The sequence below is a fragment of the Crocodylus porosus genome, unplaced genomic scaffold (assembly GCF_001723895.1).
Source record: "Crocodylus porosus isolate Cpor-Errol unplaced genomic scaffold, CroPor_comp1, whole genome shotgun sequence".
NCBI lineage: Eukaryota > Metazoa > Chordata > Crocodylia > Crocodylidae > Crocodylus > Crocodylus porosus.
In genome coordinates, this window is record NW_017728922.1 from 1639400 (window position 1) to 1659555 (window position 20156).

A 20156-nucleotide genomic window follows, 5' to 3' on the forward strand; every position below is an offset into this window, starting at 1 on the left:
CTAGTCAGGGGGGATCAGCAGGCATTGGGGGAGTCCCTGTTCCCCCGAGCACCGCCAGGAGTGACCAGGAATAGTGGTCACAAGCTGGCAGAGGGCAGGTTTAGGTTAGATATCAGGAGGTACGACTTCATGGTCAGGGCGGCTAGGGTCTGGGACCAGCTTCCAAGAGAAGTGGTGCTGGCCCCTACCCTGGGGGTGTTTAAGAGGAGGTTAGATGAACAACTTGCTGGGGTCATTTGCCCCCAGTACTCTTTCCTGCCATGGCAGGGGGTCGGACTAGATGATCTGCTCAGGTCCCTTCCGACCCTAGAAACTATGAAACTATCTCTTCCAGCCTTGTGTCTCTGTGATTATATGTCATAATTTGTCTACTGTTTGTTTGGCATTTTGCCTTGGATTGTACCCTGGAGGGAGCTCTTTACAGCAGAACTGTTGTGTTTGTCTTCCTGAGTAAGCACCACCTATTCTAATCCTAATTACAGACTCACTGCTGCTTTTATCTCCCTCCTCCCTTGCTTTAAAAGTTATCTAGAAACAAATTCTGGCAACACATGCTGGCACGAGCCTAGAGGCTGCCTTGAGCTTTCAACACAACATGATTAAAGGAGTAAGAACCGGGAACTGTTTCACAGATTCCCTTTCATAACCACCCAGGCTCTATTTCCCTTTCCTGCACTGTTGTCATACTAGGGTGTTTTTCTGCCCCCATCTCTCCAATTCATTTCAGGAAAAAAATATTGGCTGTGCCCTTATCTTTGATGTGGTGCATAAAGACGTTTGGAAAGATGTTTCCTAATTGTCTTTCACGGCTGGAAATGTCAAGCCTTGTCTACCTTTACCTTGTTCTTCAGGACTGAACAACTGAAGACTTAATGTCCCCTAATGAATATCTTAATGTCAGGAATGTGGCTGCACAGTTATGTTGAACCGTCCCCAGTGACCATATTGAGCCTGGCGTTGGACCTCATTACTGGCAAAATTTCAAGAAATCCTGAGTCCCACCTAGGCCTGACCTGGTGTATGGCAGCACCAAGGTCAGGGCACTCACAAGAGGTGGTAAACTGGGACTTGGCCATAACTGTGGTGACATGTGGACAAGGCAGGTCTGAGTGCAACCATACTCCTTGTTTATGTCGCTGCAGAAAAACACCTCTGGATTGTCCGTGTCAATTCAGAACCGGGCTCTACACTCGTGGCCACTTGGACTTGGCCACAAAATGTTGACACACGATACTGGAAGAATCCTTAGTTCCAGGTTGGTTTGTTTTTTGGGGGTTTGTTGTTGTTTTTTTTTTTACCCCTATGTGATTAGAGGTACTGTGGGGAATAAAGACAAGCCTGGTGTCCTGGATCCATTTTTCTAATTCCATTGCTGTGGTTTCTTGGGCGATGCATCCTTAGTTGTGTGGTTTTCCCTCTTCTGAGGGATCAGGGAGGAGGCTGCTTGCAGAGACTAGTCTTTGTTTGTTTGTTTTTCCCCCTCATGTTTGACAAAGTCTGACATCATTTGATGAAGTGAGCTCTCGCTCATGAAAGCCATTTATTTATTTGATTCAGTTAATCTGTAAAGTGCAGCTCTACCCTTCCTTTTGCCCGATGTCAAACAGTAACTTGTGAGGAAAATGCAGAGGCAGTAACATGTCACAAAATCACAGAATTGTGGTAACTACTGGAGGAACTGTTCTGTTAAGGCAAGTAAACTTGTAAAGTTGGGGGAAAATATGTATCCTTCATTCCATCCAGGCTCCTATGCAGTTTTTATGAGATGCATGAATCGCAGTATTGCTGACAGTTACAAAGGAAATAATATCTAACTGGAATGAATAATCCTTTGAAAAATCAGTTTATTGCTGACAAATTTGGAATAGGTTATAATCAGATTTTATCAGTGCAATTAAACTTCTGATGCTCTGAGTTCAACACCATATATACACATTCTGTAAAACACTGGAACTGTTTCCAGAGGGAATAGAGCCACATTTGTTCTGACAAGAGTTCCATACTAAATAGCCAAAAAAGAAGCCTGATTAGAAATATTCAAGAGTGGAGAAGAAATGATTGTGAAAGCAAAATAAGTTATCCTGTTGTGATGCAGGGAGTGAGAAATTTTGTTCATCCTTGTGGGAATTTTCCTATTTAACACTTCACAAATCATTAAGAATGAAAATGTACTAACTGATCAGTTGTCACAATCACTGTGCAGAGGTAAATGATTTTTAATGCTAGTGCAGAAATCAGAGATTACCTCCAAGGTCAGACAAATTGCAAGTGCTGCAAGTCATTTAGTGACCAGGTGCCACGTAAATTGTCACAAACCCCTTAACATGTGAGAACTTGTTACAAGAGAAGTCTATCTGCAGCTGCAAGTTGCCGGTCTGGCGGGGTGTGAATTCATAATAAATCATCGATTGCTCCTTTGGTGCTAGTCCTGCCACACTGAAAAAAAACACAAAGAAAGGAAACCAATGAGTTCAGGGGCACTCTCCCGTTATGTATGCTGGGGGTCCCAAGGAAAAGCAGAAGCTCAAGACCTGTGTGGATCAGGAAGCATGTTGCCACACACGTTTATAAGTGGATAGATGAACAGGGGGAGCTGCTGCACATTCTGCATTTGCATGGCGTGCAGAGTTGCTAGCTATCTAAGTTTGAGACCTGTTGATTTGAGACCACAGGGTGAGCTGCATCTCATATTTAGACACTTATTTATCTGTCACTCTTCTCTGATGTCCCTTCCAGCACCTACATTGTCTCCTGGCTGCAGAAGTAAGGATTGTTTTTCTTTTCCTCCTGGACTGCACTGGTAACTCCGAACCGGGGCTCGCCAGGGACCGCCCCGGCGTGTGGTGTTCTACATGTTCCAGTGTTTGAAGGTGCCACAGACTGGGACAGCTTTGAGAGTTCTCACAGGTGGCCCGGCCAGGTCAGCTCAGGGCCCAATGCACTTCAACCCCCGTAGGACATGTACACTGAGCTTGTGGAGGAGGAATCCACAAGGAGCCCATGCACAGAAAAAATGTAACTAAGAAGGCGTTAGTCCCACATACTTTGAAAGGGACTTATTCTTTGCTAGCTTTCCCTCTCCAAATATTAAATATTTATGCTGATAAAGTCTAGAACACCTCTTCTTGTTTGTCCTGGGAGGAGGGAAGCGCTGGCAGCATCTTACACTGGAAGAAGCAGTGAAGTCCAAAATCCTATCTGAGTAGCTGTCACATATCTATGAATAGAACTGCAAATCTCAGCTTTAGATGCAGACCACAGAAGTAAAATGCTCTTGAAATTATGCACCTATTCTCCCCGCAGTTTCATCGTTCTTCTTTTCTTTAACATGTTGCAGACCCGATGCCACATTTGAGTTCTAAATGTGACATCGGGATACCTGCAGTTTCATGGTTAGAACATTTCCCTTCCGAGTCTTGCTCGCGGGCTGGGGGGAGACCATTCCAGTCTCACTACTGGTCTTATCAGAAGCACTGAGTAGATGCTGCTGCTTTACTTACTTTATCTTGACCTGCTGATTCATCAGTGTTGCCAGCAGCACACAGTCCTCCACAGGTTCCGGGAGAGGGTTGGTATACCAGATCTCTAGGTTAACTGCTCTGTTCACCACAACCTGGGAAGGAACCTAAGCAGGACAGAAACATTTGGGTCCATCATCATTCTGATGCCCTCGCCGTCTCCCCACCTGCCCTTGCAGGACTGTTGCCTATGAACAGCCAAAGGTGTTAACCTTCTCAGGACGGTATCTGGCACTCTCTCTGGTCAAACATAAGCAGTGTTATGGGTACAGTGTCACTTCCCTTCAGGGGCTGGAGTATTCTAGGTAGGAACAACTGAATTCAGCTCCTGGTTGATGTGCATCTCCCTTCTCGGTCTTTCCTTACACTGAATTTGAATTAGTTGTACCATTCAGGGAAATCGTACACATGTTGAAGAACTGAATCTTGGACCTATTCAGAAATGTCTTGAGAGAGGGAGTTAGCCATATTAGTCTGAACTAGGGCAGAAAGGAGGGTAGCATGGCACCCTAGGGACCAACTTGCACAGAAAGGCATATGCTTCCATAGGCAATAGGTTGTCTCTAAGGTGCCACCCTGTCCTGTCTTCTGTCAGACATTAGTTTGCCTCTTCTTTCATTTGCTGCCTGATTGTCCTGGAATGCAATGCACAAAGAAAATACTTTTGCTGGGGAATAAGCAGGCAAAGCCATTTAAATTGACCATAATGAAATGTCCATCAGGGTCCCAGGTCTGTATTTCAGGCCAGGGCATGATCATTTGAGAGGAACCAGAACACTAACTCAAATAAGGACGGAATTGAAAAAAGATAACTAATCCCAGACAGAAGATGGGATAGCACTTGATATGGAAGATGAGGGAAGTGTCATTTGCTCTTTTGCACAAGAGACTTGGTCCCTTTACTGCAGAAGAGAACAGAGATTTGGGTGAATGTTCATAAGTAGCTCCTGAATTTTACATTCTTTGAGATGTCTTAAAGGTTCTAAAGCTGGGCAGACAGGACTCAGGAGCTGCCTCTGAAAACATGGCCTGATTTGCCTCACTTTCTCATAGAATTCCCATCCTTTAGCCCAGGGCTGTCCCAGGACTCTCACCCCATGCCCATTTGCTCTGGCTGCAGCAGTAGCTGGGGTCTCTGGGTTCCCCCTCCCTCGTCTGGCTTCTGCCCCTAGCACAAGGAACAGGGACGGGTGGCACAGGGAGAGCTTGGAGCTGGGGAGCTACAGGTGAGGTTGGGGCGTCCATGTGCCTGGTGTAGCACAGGGTTGGGCGTGACACACACAGCATGCAGCCCAGTGAACCCGGGGCTCATGTTGGCACGACCCCTTTGGCTTGTGGCCCCTGGTGGCTTAGGAGTTGGACAGCCCTGGTCTAGGCCAGCTCTTTGCCATGTTTCCTACTGGCACATCAGAATGACCCAGCTTGGGATGGAGGTGCACCCGTGCTGGCACCTGGCTGCAGCACAGCAAGGGCAAAGCCCTCTGCTGCTGAGGCCCCCCACCATCTCCATGGGCCAGATCTGGTCTGTAGGCCTAGGCTGCTGGACCCTGCTCTAGCCTGAACACCATCTATAGGCTTCTCTGAGGAGAGCTCTTGTATTTGCTGCTTTCCATTCAAGGCAACGTGGAAACCTCTCTTACCTTGATGATGATTTTGGGATTCTCTAACATGATTGTCTTCTCCACCAGAAACTTCACCCCTGGTATGTTCATGACTTCACACAACCCAGTGACTAGGATCCTCTTGTCATCAGTCAGGTGCTTTCCATACCGGGAGTAAGGGAACTTTAGTAGAATATGCTTTTCTGGAATTCAAACATATTTGGAAAGTCTCAGACTCCAGTAATGTCCCAGATATCCCCCAAGTGACCAACTGAGTCTGTCTTTTTTGTAGCATTTGTTTACCAGGCCAGACGGGTTTTCTTGCTGGACACCCCCTTCTCTTCATCGCTGATAGTCACTGCCTAGTGTTTTGCAGTCTGGGACAAAATCTGCTCTGTTGTTGTGCAAACCCTTTGTTTTTCTATACGGGGAGTCTTGTTGAAACCCAACCAGAATTTGTCTCTGCATGTAGTATTGTCCATGCTAAGACTCTTACTTGGCCTGTTGTAAGAAGTTTGGCCTATTCCCTCTTTGTTTTACGTCAGCTGGCAGGCAGAAGGATCAGGCCAGATGTTACAAGAGCAGTCCAGTCCAGCCCAGCCCTCCTGTCATTGCTCTTTCCCTACAGTTCTTCTGTCTATTGAAAAATAATAGTTTCTCACTCTACAGCCTGTTAGGATGGAGAAACATAATATTTTTCCTGTTTTATTAACCCAAGTGCTCTTAAGGAGGTTGACATGTAGTTTTGATGCAAGTTTTACTATATTCTAATTTGTTCCTACTGCATATGTGCCCTTTTCTGTTAAATTCACTGCAGATCCTTGATGGCTGAGAAAGAGAGGACATGGACCAGGCAGGGAACATTTGCCTTCTCCTTTAGCCCACAGCGCAGTATTTCTGAACATGTCTGGCAGGTTGTAGGGCAGGAGGAAGCCATTGTGATAATCTAGCCAGACAACCTGCATGGTAAAGGGAATCCCCTGCATTAATTCTTGTTTGAAATTGAAATAGAACAGGAAAAAATGCCCAATTTTTAAATAGATGTAAAAATTGCCAGCAGTGGAGAACCTTACTTAAGGGTACACGAGCAGATTTTTGTTCCCAAAGTCAGAAACTCAGAAAAGTAGGGTTCAAAGGGACCTCTGGAGGTCACATCTAGTGTAACCCTCTGCCTGAGGCAGGATTATCGCTCTCCAAACCATCCTACACAAACTGTTGTCTAACCTCCTATTATTCAAGATCATTTTACAAGGCTGACAGACAGGATGTATTGCAGGAGGAGCCAACCTTTTTCACACCTGTGCCACAAATTGGCCCTGCGCTCTCCCCACATGTCACTCTGATCCCCTTTCCCTGCCTGATCTGTGCTTCTGTTTTCTACTCCTAGCCCTGTGCTCCCTGCCCAGTTTGCTGCTCTGTTTTCTGCTCCCTGCTTTGTGTGCCACTGCGGTGCCTGCCCTGTCCATGATCTGCTGCATGCCACGCAGAGGCTGCCTGTGTCACTTGTGCCACACATGCCACAGATTGACTGACTCTGATGTATTCTATGTGTTATCTTCCCATCCATTTGACCATGAGCATGTTCTTAGTCTGTCAGTTTAAGAGGATAGTTTTGTGGGCTGTTGAGTCATACGAAAAATTACCTGCGTTAGCACCGAGTTCAACAGAGGCGGTTTCCTGCAGGATCTCTGCCACTGTTGTCCTGGTGTACAGGATACTTGATGCATTCATGTTCACCTTAACAGACTTGTGTTCAGAGGACAAGTTGTTGAGAATTAAAATTAGGCTGATGTCGTGTCCAAGCACTGGGGGTTCAACCAGCTTGAATCTCCCAGAGATGCCAGGATTTCTAGCTGCATCTGTGGATCTTTCATTAAGAACCTCTGGGCGTCTTTCTGTGGTGTTTGATCCAAATATCTTGTTCCATGCTTTTCTATATACTTGTCTTTCCTCAGGAGAGCCTGGTTGAAAGGGAAAGGTATAAAACTCATGATTTTTTTTTTTTCTCCAGTGCACAGTCCTTGCCACTCTGAAAATGCAGCTTATGCATAGTTTGAAATGTTCACAGGATGTACAGTATTTCATTAAAAACAAAGTTTGTAACTGTATTACTCCAGAGCCATCATGGAGCCACCACATGCACACATTTCTGATAATATTATGTGAGACAGAATGCTGTTTCTATCCAGTTTTGATTCAAAAAAATGTCAGTTCTCAACAGTTTTTTAGTTCTCAAAAAGCAGAGTAGTTTCATGGCTGGTCCCTGGGGTACTGTTGCTTTCCCTGGTGGCTCCTGCTGTTGGAAATGTATAAGGTTTACCTCAGTGGAGAGTTTGTGATTGGTGGCATAGACAGCTTGGGAATCGAGACCAGTGTGGGGTTCTCTCTGACCCTCTGAAAACCTGTGCTGATACTCTGCCTGTCCTCTGCTGTTTACAGTAGTGTCTAGATGCCTCCATCAGGAGCAAGTTCCCATTGTACTACAAACACCCTGCGGTTGTTACCCCTCTGCTAGACACTGAGACCCAGCAGGGATATAACCATGAGGCTGGGCACCCAGGGCAGCTGCCATGCACAGGGCTGCTTCTGGTTGCCACTGCACTGTGAAATCACAATTTTGGATTATGCTGCTGTGGCAGCAGCTGTGTTGTGTCCATCCTGCCCCCCGCCCCCCCCCAAAATCTGTGATCAGGATGGCTGCCCTGGTGCCCCTGCCCTAGTTATGTCATTGTAATCTAGGAAACTTAAAACTGAATTTAAGCAAGATGACTAAGAGCCTAGGAGCAAAGAAAATGGTATACAGACTGTGGAAATGGGGGGGGGGGGGTAGCTATCAAGGAGGAGTATACCTCCGTGGCTCACACTTGCAGGCAATCAGTTAGGGAGGCCAAAACAGGATTAGAATTTAGGCTGCCAACAAAAATTAAGGACAACAAAAGTCCTTCAGGTATATAGGGAGCAAAAGGAAGGTGCAGGGTAGCATAGGACCCTACAGAACAAACGAGGGCAATTGGTGACAAAGCTGAGTCCTTCAATGAGTTATTTGTGTCTGTATTCCTAGACACAGGCCAAGGCAAATCTCCCAATTGGATCATAGATAGCCACAGGAGGGACACCAGCCCACCAATTGTTAGCTCAGACTTAGTGAAGGGGCACTTGGAGGGGCTGGATGTGTTCAAATCGGCGGACCCGGATGCACTTCATCCAAGAGCTGTTCAGGAGAGGGAGAAGAAGGGTTAGCAGAGAAGATCTGCCCTTTATACTGCGGTGGTAACTGGGGAGCCGCAAACTGGCATTTTGTCTTCTCATGTGACAGAGGTTGGTATGTCAAATATGTGCCTGTTTCGAAATAAACCCATGACATTTTCCCATTTGTAAAGCAGAAAGACTGAAAAGATGGAAACATGCAGAGTGAAGGTCCACGGGAACCTTCAGCATTTCAGTACACGTGGCTGCCCTGGGAGGACCAGGCTTAGATGCCAGCTAATGGCAAAGGTGTGAACTTGGCTGGTGGACACAGTCAGTTCCCTTGGTGCTGTGAAGAGGACCCCAATTTCCGTTTGCAGCATGGGGTGAGGAGGGGACTTAGTTCCTGGGACATTAGTAGTATCTCCTGCAATAGATTTTTTTTTAAATTCTGTTTTACAGGTGGTTTTAACTACTCTTTTGTCTGAGTAGTAAAATGTTCTGTATGACACTATAATATTGTGTATTGCAGGATATGGGCCATTACATTTCCTGCTGAGAATTCCTGCAATATGAGTAGGGCATCCACATTTTATGAAAAGAAACTACAAATAATACTGCCAGAAATAGTCTTCCAAGGGAGACAGAAGCGTTCAAGCCAACGAGACAACCAGTTACCGAGAACCCAATAGGAAATGAATTGTGATAGAGAATTTTCCTTTACCTTCTGGGTATTTGTAGTTGTTAGTGACATCCACACGGGCATTGCTGCCCACAGCCTTGGTGCTAATAAACCTGCCAAATACCTCGGTATCACAATACACTCGTTTCTTAGTTCCATTGCTGTAGACGATCCACCGGTTGCTATCGGCATTCACCTCCGAAAACACAAATAAGGTGTCATAGCTCAAGTCTACATCGCCTTGTTTGACGGCTACAACAGAGGCAGGACCGCACTGAAATATCCCTAGGGTATGAAGAAAAAGCAGCAATTGTATTAGGCACTAGCAGCCTTGGCAATGAGATGCTTTCTCCTAAGAGGAAATGGTATTGTTACCTTTGCTTGGCTCTTGTGGAGTTGAGTCTAGGACCTGCCATCCATTGTATGATGCTCCCAGGTCTGTCCGAATGAACCAGCCTTCGTTCCAGACATGGTAATCCCTGAAGGTGAAAACAAGGGGCAGTTCAAAGGAAGAACAGGATCCCAGGCAATCGGTGTAATTATGGGGTTGTACATGTTTCCTTTTTAAGAACAAAGATGAAGAGATGCTTGGGAGGACTAGCCGAGAGGCCATGCAGAGCCTCTGTACCAGTCCACAAAGTCCCCTTTAAAGAGAGAGGTGCTGGGTGCAGCTGTCTTGCTGAGACTCAGCCCTTTAAGAAGGAGCAAACTGGGAGAAAGAAGAGCAGTCCTACACCTGTTGAGACTGTGCAGAGGCAGGATGGAAAGGGTGGCTCTCAGCTAAGGAACCCAGGAAAGCCCAGGACCGGAGACATACAGGGAGAAGGGTGCACGTGGCAGTCAGTGGTACGACCTGGGGGAAGGATGGCTGGCTGTAGAGGAGGTGTGTAGGACAGAGTCCTGGGAAGGATGGGAGATGACAGCAAGGGAACACTCGGAGTCAGAACAGGAGGGTTGGGAGCAACCTCAGGAGGACACCTCAAGTCCAACCCCTGCTTAGGGACTGATTTTGATCAAAGGCCTGGGGTTGGGTGCTGCCAGGAATAAAAGCTGGGAGGAGGAGGAAGGAGGACCCCCTGCCACCCCCTTCAATCCTGCATGTGTAAGGTCAGAAGCCAGCTGGCTTGATGTGGGCAAAAGGACCACGGGCTGCAGCCACGGAGGGCAAATGTGGCAACCTGATTTTGGAGTTCTTGGGGCTGGTGGTGCAGGGAGCAAGCCAACCACTGCTCCAGGGCAGCGCTGCTGCACGTGGGAGCAGCAGGAGTGGATTCCTGCAGGGAAAGGACCAATTTGGGGTGCGATTGAAGGGCTGATCCCAGCATGGGCTGAGCCCAGAGGTGGCTGAGACACAGGCAGGAACGAGCTGGTGGCAGTGGCAGGCTGGCTCTGGACTGCACGGCACGGGTGGAACGAGACAGTCCAGGTCCGGCACCAGAGACCCGCGGGCCGCACCATCCAGCCCTTGCAGTGCAGTGGCTCGATGTGGTGTCCTCCCACACTGGCAATGGTGGGATCATCATCATGGCAACTCAGGGGCTCCAGGCTGACTCCGAGCAAGGCTGTGCTGCACTGCGGCCCCAGGCCCAGGGCGGACAGGCTGCCCTGAGCTGCATGGCACTGCCGGGAACTGGGCACACATGGCACCTTTGCATCTGCTTCCGTCCCCAGGCGGACTGGGGTGCAGCACGTGCAGTGGCTCGGGGCCCCACTCTAGGCACCCATGCACGTGGAACAGCCCTTCTCAGGGCTGGGCCATGCTGTGGGGAGCGGAGCCGGAGCCCCACGTCAGATGTGTGCAGGGAACCCCACTGGGACCCTGATGCCATATTCACCACGAAGAGTCTTTGCCGATCGGGAGGCTCCTCCCATAAGGGTCATAGTATTTATCCACGCTCAGGTTTCTGTCCGAATCGTGAGCAGAATTGAAGTTGGTGATCAGGCGGTTAGGGATCCCCAGGCACCGCAGGGCTGAAACACAAAGACACACGCAGCTGCTGCAGCTTGCTGACTGCGCTGTTGCTTGGCTTCTCCCCCACCAGCGGCACTAGGCACCATTTCAGTTGTGATGCTCTGGTCCCTGGCAGGCACTGAGTCACTTCCAGGTGCCTGTAAGTGGTGGAGGCTGTAGGACACCTCCTTCCCCACAGAGTGCTTTGCCCCTAGGACGTACCTGTACACATCACGCCTGCAAAAACCCAGCACTGGCCATACTGCACAGGGCGGTAATTGTCTTGAAGCCATTTATGGAGGATGACTACACTGCCTTCCCATCTGGATGGATTCTCGTATTCGGTGAAATTTCCCTGCCAGTTGCCCAGCAGCACCCCGTTATCATTGTCATTCCCATTGATCTACAATATGAAAGAGAGCACACACACACAAGCAAGTCCTGCATGAGAAACTGTTGCACATTTCCAGTCCTATTGCTCGGGACACAGCTGGTCCTGCAGGGATTTACTTGTCATACAGCAGCTAATGCTTTCTGCTTGTAAACGTGTCTTAAATTGAGAGCAAACAGCCTGTTTCTTACCATAGAACTGAGCACCCGACCCACATATTTTGGGTCTCCTCTACGGGTTACATCGGCGACTGGGTTCTGACGGTAGTAGAGGCTCAGATCCAGCATGGTAAGGCAGATGTTTAGAATGCGATCTTGAAACTGTAACCAGAAAGGAAAGCAGATAAGGGGAGAATTAATATGTTACCATCTTAATTGGAGGATAAACTCTCTCACACCTCCCTAGTTCTTAAAACTTCCACTGGAGTAGCTTACAGTGACTGTAGGCCTACAAATTTGGCTGCTGTGCAGTATGTACAGCTGTTGCGTGTGTTATGTGAGTGATGTGTGAACTGAAGCAGATGGCTGAGTGACCACGTGTGAGGATTAAATGGGGTTACTATGACATAACTGGAACAAGCCAAGATCACTTCACTTGGGGCAAAACTGTTGGTTGCAGGGCAAGGGATGCACCAGCAATGAATTCAGTACAGTTTGACTGCGTTGTGCTGGAGGTAGTTCCCAAGCAAGGCAGATTACAATGCTTTTATTTGCATTATGGTACCTCTTAGGGGCTAGAGTCACAGATCAGGGCCAGGGTCTGTAAAAACATGCAACAAAGATAATGTTTTCTCTGGTGAGGTTAATTCTAAGCCAACTGATAAAACAAGCGGATCATACTGGCTTGGAAGATACCAGCCTCGTCCCAGGAGAAACGCTACAGCCTTGATTCTGCAGGTTTTTGTATGGTTGTGCTTCAGGGAGTGCAAGGTTTTAAGCTAGCAGTACAAACATGAGCTGAGACTGTCCTTGATTTCAGCTTGTAGGTAATCCTTAGAGCTGAGCAGAAGGCTTCATCCCCCTGTATACCAGCTGACTTAGTCTCTCAGGACAGAGGGTAAAAAAGAGAGTGGGTGTGAGGGAAGAATGGATGTCTGAGGAGAAAAATGGTTTGCTGATGAGGTGCATCCCTGTGCACGTCCTCTGAAGCCTTGTTGCTGCTTGTGCAGGAGCCTCAGTGCTCTCGCTAGTGTCCCACCTATGGCAGCAACGAATGATGTAATTCTGTTCTGTGACATGAAGGGTTAAGTCCTTGCCAATCAAGTAACTCTCAACTTTTAAATAAATACCCTGACGCCCTACATGGTGTCCTAGGGAAGGAGCTGAACATGTCAGGGTCAAGTGGGGAGATGGAATGAAATGGGAGGTAAGGCCTAGGTGATCATATGCATTCCCTACAGCTTACCTGCCCATAGTACCATCCTCTTGCTTGAATGTACTTTGCATTTCCCACAAAGATGATTCCGTTTTCATTCAGCGTATATTCCTGTCTCTCACTTTCATCATCCATGTAGACTTCGTCACCTGAAAGTCCAGTTACATGTGCTGTTATTAACAAGACAGGACACAAATACAACCTCTAGCCAAAAGCGTGGTTGCCTCCTGGTGTCCCTGGGTAGGTAGGTTGGTTAACTGACAAGACGCATCTTATTGCTGTAGCTCTATGAGCTTGTGCAGTTCATTGTAGGCACTTTGTACAGCATCCAATCTGAGGAGAGATTAATAACAACTACCTCGTACTTAGTATTGTATGTAGGTTTTTTCCCCCCAGTCTTTGTAGTACCTGTATACTTTTCCTAAATTATTAGTTAATTTAAAAAAAACCAAGTCCCTTGACACTTCCATTGACTTTTGTATAATGTGGTGGGTGCTCTCCGTGCATATCATCAGAGAAGGAGTAGAAGAAGAGCTCAAGCTGGCTATTTTGATTCTTGTTGAAGAAGTTAGTATGGAAAAGATATTTTTTGAGGAGAGTTCAGCTGGTATGATTCTTGGGTCAGGACTGTTCCTTACTGTACATTGCCTAATCGCTGTGCAGTCTATTTGAAAGGCCAAGCATTGGAGACCAACATCTGCTTGTTACAGGCTTAGCTTCCTTGATGTTGGAATCCAGTTATAAAGCTGTACATGATGTGAGCCTCCAATCCTTCTCAGCATTGATGATGCCTCACAACTTTCTCCATCGTCACATTTGGCCAGGCCCTCCTAATTTTTGTGCCAACCTCCTTAATGAAAGCATTAAAGATGGTCTTGAGACCAGACCTTGAGGAACTCCAGTAGTAACTGCCCTCCACCTCAAGCCTTCCTTGTTCAGCGGTGCCCATCGTTGCCTACTCTCAGGCAGCTTCTCATGTATTCTACAGTTCTTGTATTGGTCCCTATCTTTTCTATCTTAACTAGTAATTTCCCAGGTGACACTGAAGCAAATGCTTTACTGAAGTCCACATAGTTTAAAGCTGCTGAATTTCCTTTGTCCAAAAAATAAGTTTTCTACTTCTATCTTATGCTGTTACTTACTGGATTGGTATGCTTAGTCAGAAGTAGAAACTGCTCCTTTGTCAGCATCCAGGGGTTATTACACAAGGGAAGATGTTGGCAGGTAGCACTCCTACTGCCTGGCTACCTCCTGGGTCCTCCCTCTTGTTTGGGAAGAGTCCCTACATCCTTGGACACACCTCACGTGGGAACTGCTCTTCCAAATCCCAGATTTTAAACTGGGATGACAGAAAGAGTTAGAACCACATTCATTTCTCTCCCTGTCTTCCAGTATTCATAAAGTAACAAAACCAGCTCTGCTGGTGCCAGGGCTGTGCCCGTGTCCCAGCTCAAGCACTGCCAAACTCTCAGTCTCTGCCTGACTGTTTGGGTGCCTACACACGTGCTCTGACGTGTTCTGACTAGAACGCGTCGGAGCGGACTTCGTTAATCAAGTCTGCTCCATGTTCTACTTGGAACACTCTAGCACCGCTGCAGCATCACACGTATAAGCCCCCACGGGTTTAAAAATGGCCACTGGGGCACTTTAGCTTGTCGAATGACCTTTAATTAAAAGGACCCACTGTCATTTTTAAATGTGGGGGCTTAATACATGTAATGCTGCGGTGTTTTTTAATTAAAGCGGCTCCCTGGGAACCACTCTAATTATCCCTTCCCCTACCCCCAAGCACATGTATCTATTGGTGCAGATGTTACCTGAGCACATAGCCCCTACAGCCACCTGAAAGGCTCTTTACCCAGGAAAGCCTGTGTATATACTGCCGGTGTGTCCTAATTGTTGCTCCCTAACTATCACACTTCCTTTCAACACATCTGGTATAATTAGCAGGTCTTTTGATCTCAGCTCTTTACCCGTGCATTAAGGGTGGCCTTTTGGCACGGATCCATAACTAATTATATGGCAGTTGCTGTATAGTCAAGCAAGGAAGCTGCTGCTGATTATGCAGCCACTTGTCCCCTCCCTTCATGCAGAACATTCAGTGGCACAGCTGAGTAGAGAATAGTTTTCTTAAAATTAGAAGCCCAAACCATCCTGAAACTTCAGAACTCTATTTTCTCTTTCTTGTCAGACCTGAACTAAGGGATTTGCAATTCCTCTGCAAAATGGGGTGGCTGCAGAGGGGAAAAAGGAGAGAAGTATAGTCCTAGCCCTCTTGACCCCACCTTGAAAGTTCCCCATCGCCTTCACTCGGTGTCCCCCTGCTGCACCTGTGGGAAGTCCAGCTGGCTCAGGCTTCACCACTGCCAGCATCCGCTGAGAGGCGGGAAGTGCTGGGCCTTTCCCTTGGTGCATGAATGAACAAAGGTTTCATCTCCTATAGGAAACCACACTGCCTTTAAAATATGATCTCCTTGGCCCCAGAAAACTCCCTGTGCTTTCTGCTGAATACTTTGGTGGCACAGCTGGTATTTATCACTGACACAGAGGCTGGATCTTTTTTATCAGTAAAGATGTGTTTCTTTAAAAAGGGCAATTGAACCAAGAACTGACTTTGCTGTCTGTGGGCAGGGCAGGGCTGGTGCGCTGAGCCTGCTGAGCACATTATGCAGGCAGATATAGCACGCTACTGTCTTCAAGAGCAAGCAGTGTCATTCTTACCTGGGCACCATGGGTTGAAGAGCAGCACAAACTGTCCCAGGAACCTGGAGGAGACCTGGTTACCACAGGTGATCTGGAGGCTGAGGTTGTAACGGCCGATGGGAGCATTGGCTGGACTGGAGAGCATAAAGTTTGTGTAGTTGGATTCACTGGGTCCTTGGCTTGCACACCAGCCACTGGCTCCCGCTGCAGAGAGGTTAAATACGTTCCTGGTACGACTTGCTTCTGAAGGGGACGGTCCTGGAAGAGAGAACGGGAACAGCGATGTTTGGATGAATGATGACGGCTCCTTCAGGAGTACAGAGCGTGGTGCTGAAATTGATCTTGTGCGAAAGTCTGCTCATTAGGGAGGACTAGAGACTTGATGGGAGTGAGGGGCTCATGCATCTTGGGGCAGGGGAAGTGGGGGACTATATATGGGAAAAGATGGTTGCTCCAGGAGCAAAATAGGTTGGGGTGCCCAGGGAGTTACCAGTTTCGGTGATGAATGCTAGGCTGTCTCCAGACTGTGGTGGCCTGTTGAAGTATAAGGTGATGGTGAAGCTCTGTCCTCTCCTCACGATCAGTTGTTTGTGGGCATATCTATTTGTGCGGTGGGCACTGGTGTTTGCCGAAGGTTGCCAGCTGATGTGCGTCGGTGTTAGAGCTGTGAAGGGAGAAGGGAGAATGAAAGAGCAGCCAGTAATATCATTTTCCAAAGACAGAAGCCATTCGCTGGGCAGGAGCAGAGGTTTTGTAGCTGGAAGAAGATTGGACTGAAGGAAGACTCTTGGTATCTTGACCAGTAGTCAGTGATGACCTAAAGAGTTTATCCTATTGGATTCTGCTACTGTCCCCATGTCATGCAGTTGAAGTATTTTACTACCAGCAACTATTATTGCTGTTTTACTACCACCCTTGGATACTACAGTTGTTAGTAATGGCAGGTAGATGCCATTTCAGGGTTGGCAGCAGAAGTTACTTTAGAAATTAATCCCTAAAGTTCTGCAGGCTAGAAGTGATGTGATCTAAGTTCATAAATGGACAGTTTCTGTATAAAATAGAAACATTGTGGGGTTTTTTCCTTACTGTCCTTACCAACATTCCTGTCCTGTTGCCTTGCCTGCGGTAGGGAAAGAGGCACAGTCAGACTGTGGCTGGTCCAACACGAGTGAGAGGGGGTTAGAGGGTACAAAGGGGGAGTGAGAAGGGTTTTGCTGAAGACAGACACTTTGACAAAGCAAATCGGCACCTGTCCCAAAGGGCGGTTCGGCCCCTGGTATGTTATACTGAATGTTGGGGATTCCTGTTGGGTCAGGTACCAGGCATCTGGAGGCTTCTCCTTTTAAGCAGCCCCATCCAAACACCCTCCCTCAAGAGGGGCCGTGACTTAAAAGTCCAGAGTCACTGCAGCTTCTATAACACGCAGTCTACCAGCTTTCTGGCATTTGGAGATGCGTGCCGGTCTCAGCATTGCAATTTAATTATCTTGGATATATCTAAGCCCCTTGTGCGTGAGTTATGTAGCTTGTACACAGCATCATGCTGGTGATGGTGGTAGAGTACAGCAGCCTGTCCCTGGGAGCTCTGGGTAGACACATGCATAAGACTGCACAAAGCACAGCAGGTTTATTTAGCCTGTGCACAGAATTAGCTGGGTCTGCACAGGAGAAGTGGGTTTGGGTCCTCCCAACCCTACCCTTTTGGAGAGGCTAGTCCTGCTTCTGTTGATGTTCATATCCTATAAGCTGTCCAACTTCACAGCGACTGAGGGCCACAGGCCGCACAGTCTACTTGCCTCCTCTCTCCCCCACTCACTGTACTGCTTGTGTGGGCTGGCACCCCCCCACCCCCACGCCCACTCCCTTTTTTCTGAACTTTCCCCTCTGATCAGTGGATGCATTCCCTTCCCAAAGGCATGGTTCACTGTTGCCCTTCAGTGTGAGTACTGCGCTAGTGTAAAGTACCTACAGATTAACTGTGACTCCAGCATTACACACCTTCTCCCCTCCCTAAAAGATTATCCAAGGAGCAGGGTAACAGGGGGTTGGAACTCTACTTTCTTCAGACACTTTATATGGTCTACGTTGACCTCCATTTAAAATGGTAGTATAAAAATGGTGATGCAGCTGTGATGGTCCAGAGATTGTGAGAAACAAGGATTTCTTAGGGTGATATCTTTTATTGGACCAGCTGTATAGTTGGGATACAGTTAGACAAGCTTTCAAATGCAAGACAGTCTTCAACAGACCTGAAGATATCACTCTGAAAATCCTTTCTCCTCCATTAAGATGGAAGTGACCCTGGGGCAGTTAGCCTAGAAGGAAGCCTTAGCCTCTCTGAAGCCCTATGAATAGAAACATTTGAAATGAACAGTGGGATTTATGGATGGGAGTCCTCTGCCCTAGGTGAATTTCATCCTTTAAGTACATTTTCTGCTGCTGAAAACTGAGACATCTATTTGAAAGACTCAGTTATGAATAACAGTAAAAGCATTATAAGTGCAGTGCACACATAAATCACAACAGAAAACACCCCTCTAAAATAACCTGTTGATACAGACCTCTTAAGAAAGCACTCGCAAGGAAAGCATGAATGCGCTGATGGGTGCCCAAAACTCACCTTCCATCCTTTCTCAGTTCCTGTGAATTATGTTCCTTCTCCTTTTATTCTTCAGGGCCAGGCAATCCACATTAATAATAAAGATCTGATCTGTTTGTAGTTGCTACCTGAAGGTCAAAAGAGATGGAAGTGATGCTCGGTAGTCGTTTTTGATACTTATATACGTATAATGAATTAACCAGTTCCCATAATAAATGACTGTCCAAAGCCAGTTTTCCAGCTCATCATGGGTGTAACTGTGGGAGGACACGCTCGGCTTGTTTACTTGGAGGAAATACATTCTTGGGAATGCCCATGGCAAACAGGGCTTCCTACAAGGATTCCTAACTATGTCATAACTCACCTTTAAGGATGAGGAAATAGGGAGTCAGGGGAGCCTGAACCACATGGAGGTATGGGGCACTTCTCGCTTTCGTAACTTCCTATTGGTCCAGAGTCATTCCTGCTTTAGTTTAGCAGCTCTGTTTGCAAACCCCCTCCCCTGCTTCCTGCCCCAACCCTTTTTCAATCACATGTTGAATTTTCACACAGCGTAAGTTTCAAAATGCTTTCTGTCCTGTTCCTGCAATCACTTCTTACTAGCGAGTTAAGGAAAAGGGTTTCTGGTATTGAGTTTCATAAAGTAAAAACTAGGAAGAAACTGATCTCCAATTCCATTCATTATTTGTTCTAAGGGGTAGTTTCGTGACCAGAACAGAGGCTCTGGAAAGAGAGACTGGCAGTTTTCAGTAATCTGCCTATTCCAGTATCTTCCCAGTGGAGAATGGCCCCTCGGGGAAGCTGCTAGCTCCACCTGTCGGAGCAGGCGTGCCACCCTGATGATGCAGGGCAGTACTCGGAGAGTGCGGGTCCCACTTGAGCGAAGGAGACAACAGAAGATATCTAAAGTTGTGAGGTGGGTTTGGGGGTTAACATACCAAGGGAGGGAGGGGTTGTTTTTGTTTTCTGGTTAGTTCACCAGTTGTTTAACCATTTGAGCAATAAAAATCATTCCTGGCAGCTGCTGTTTGAGACTCCATTTCACGCTCCAGAAGAGCCCCCTGCTTGTGCATCAATCATTGTAGCCTGGCGTGGTCCTGAGGAAGAGGAACATAGAGCATATTCCAGTCTGGCAGCATGGCATCTGTTGTGCCCTTCTGTATTTCCCTACAGTCTGCTATCAAGTTCTTCCCCAGCGGGGGAGGGGGCAGGCCCTTCATGCTCAGAACTCCCTCTCCCTTGAGCTCTCGATTGCTACACACACAGTTCATTGAGGGCATATTTTTCCTACCTTTGATTCATCTTTCTTGACATCCACAAAGCCACAAATTCCAGGGTTACCTGAACCCCATGCCCAGACCTAATGACAAATGGCATTGGCCAGTTCTTACCTTCCGCTGCTCACTATGCAGAGATTGCTTCAGGCATTGCAAATGACTCATTCTGGAACATTACTCTTAATTCTCTCTCATTTGCTGTTCACTTGATTCACACAGTTTTTCTGCCTCAGTTGCAGCCGCCCCATTGACTGTTGCAGGACACCCAGTCACCAAAAAACTTTCAAAGAAAAATGGCCTGTTCAGAGGCAGCCAGCCTGCACGTCCATCGCTCGCTGTTCTGAAGCGGCAGTAGTCTCTGCAATCCCTCTGGAACAGTGCTGTTTGCCTATTTGCAGAACTCATTAAGTTGTAGGCGGTTTCCCTAGCTCATTTCTACCCACTCTTTGTCTAGATAGATTCAGGATGTTTTGTTCCCGTACTCTTCCAGCTCTGGGGCCCTGAAGCTGCTGTCCAATGTACCTTTTTCCTTCTGTAATCCAAAGACTTCTAGCACATTTGTTGTAGATACCCCTCCTCCCCCCACCATTCATCTCTCTTCTGTGTAAATGTTGTCACTCTCTAATGATCTTCCTGAATGAGAATAAGATGTTAATGTAAAGCACTAGATTGCAATTGGCTCCTGATTGGCTATTCCTATAGTCTTTGCTTCTTTGTATGAGGCGAGCGTTTTTTGGGGTGATATTTTTTATTGGACCAACTGCATGGCTGGAATGAAGTTACAACATCACTCAAATACCAGCTGTGTATACATGGCTAGGCAAGTCACCACCTGCTTGTTTACAATTTTCTGTTTCACAATTCCGCGTTACTGC

At 47.2% G+C, this 20156-nt stretch overlaps 1 protein-coding gene across 2 annotated transcripts; it reads right to left on the minus strand.

Annotated features, from left to right (window-relative positions):
- Positions 1–1527: 1527 nt before the first annotated feature.
- On the minus strand, positions 1528–19627 carry LOC109313133 (protein-glutamine gamma-glutamyltransferase E-like). 2 transcript variants are annotated; one of them, XM_019539555.1, is made up of 14 exons: positions 19396–19627; positions 18026–18132; positions 15897–16070; positions 15425–15664; positions 12734–12852; positions 11521–11649; positions 11161–11341; positions 10823–10958; positions 9363–9466; positions 9030–9272; positions 6763–7080; positions 5159–5322; positions 3501–3625; positions 1528–2436 (listed from the first exon to the last, which is right to left on the minus strand). In XM_019539555.1, the coding sequence occupies exons 2-14, from the start codon at positions 18030–18032 to the stop codon at positions 2283–2285; spliced, it is 2094 nt and encodes a 697-aa protein (XP_019395100.1). In that variant the 5' UTR covers positions 18033–18132; positions 19396–19627; the 3' UTR covers positions 1528–2282. The 2 variants fall into 2 exon arrangements, with proteins under 2 accessions (XP_019395100.1, XP_019395099.1); XM_019539554.1 differs by lacking the exon at positions 19396–19627 and having other exon boundaries at positions 18026–18219.
- Between the last annotated feature and the right edge of the window lie 529 nt (positions 19628–20156).

Bases quoted from the DNA above. Each gene is read 5' to 3' on its own strand.
- LOC109313133 (XM_019539555.1), bottom strand. The intron at 10,959-11,160 runs GTACGTCCTAGG...TTTGTGTTTCAG, and splicing joins TGCAGGCGTGATGTGTACAG to CCCTGCGGTGCCTGGGGATC. The intron at 9,467-10,822 runs GTGAATATGGCA...TTTCACCTTCAG, and splicing joins ATCGGCAAAGACTCTTCGTG to GGATTACCATGTCTGGAACG.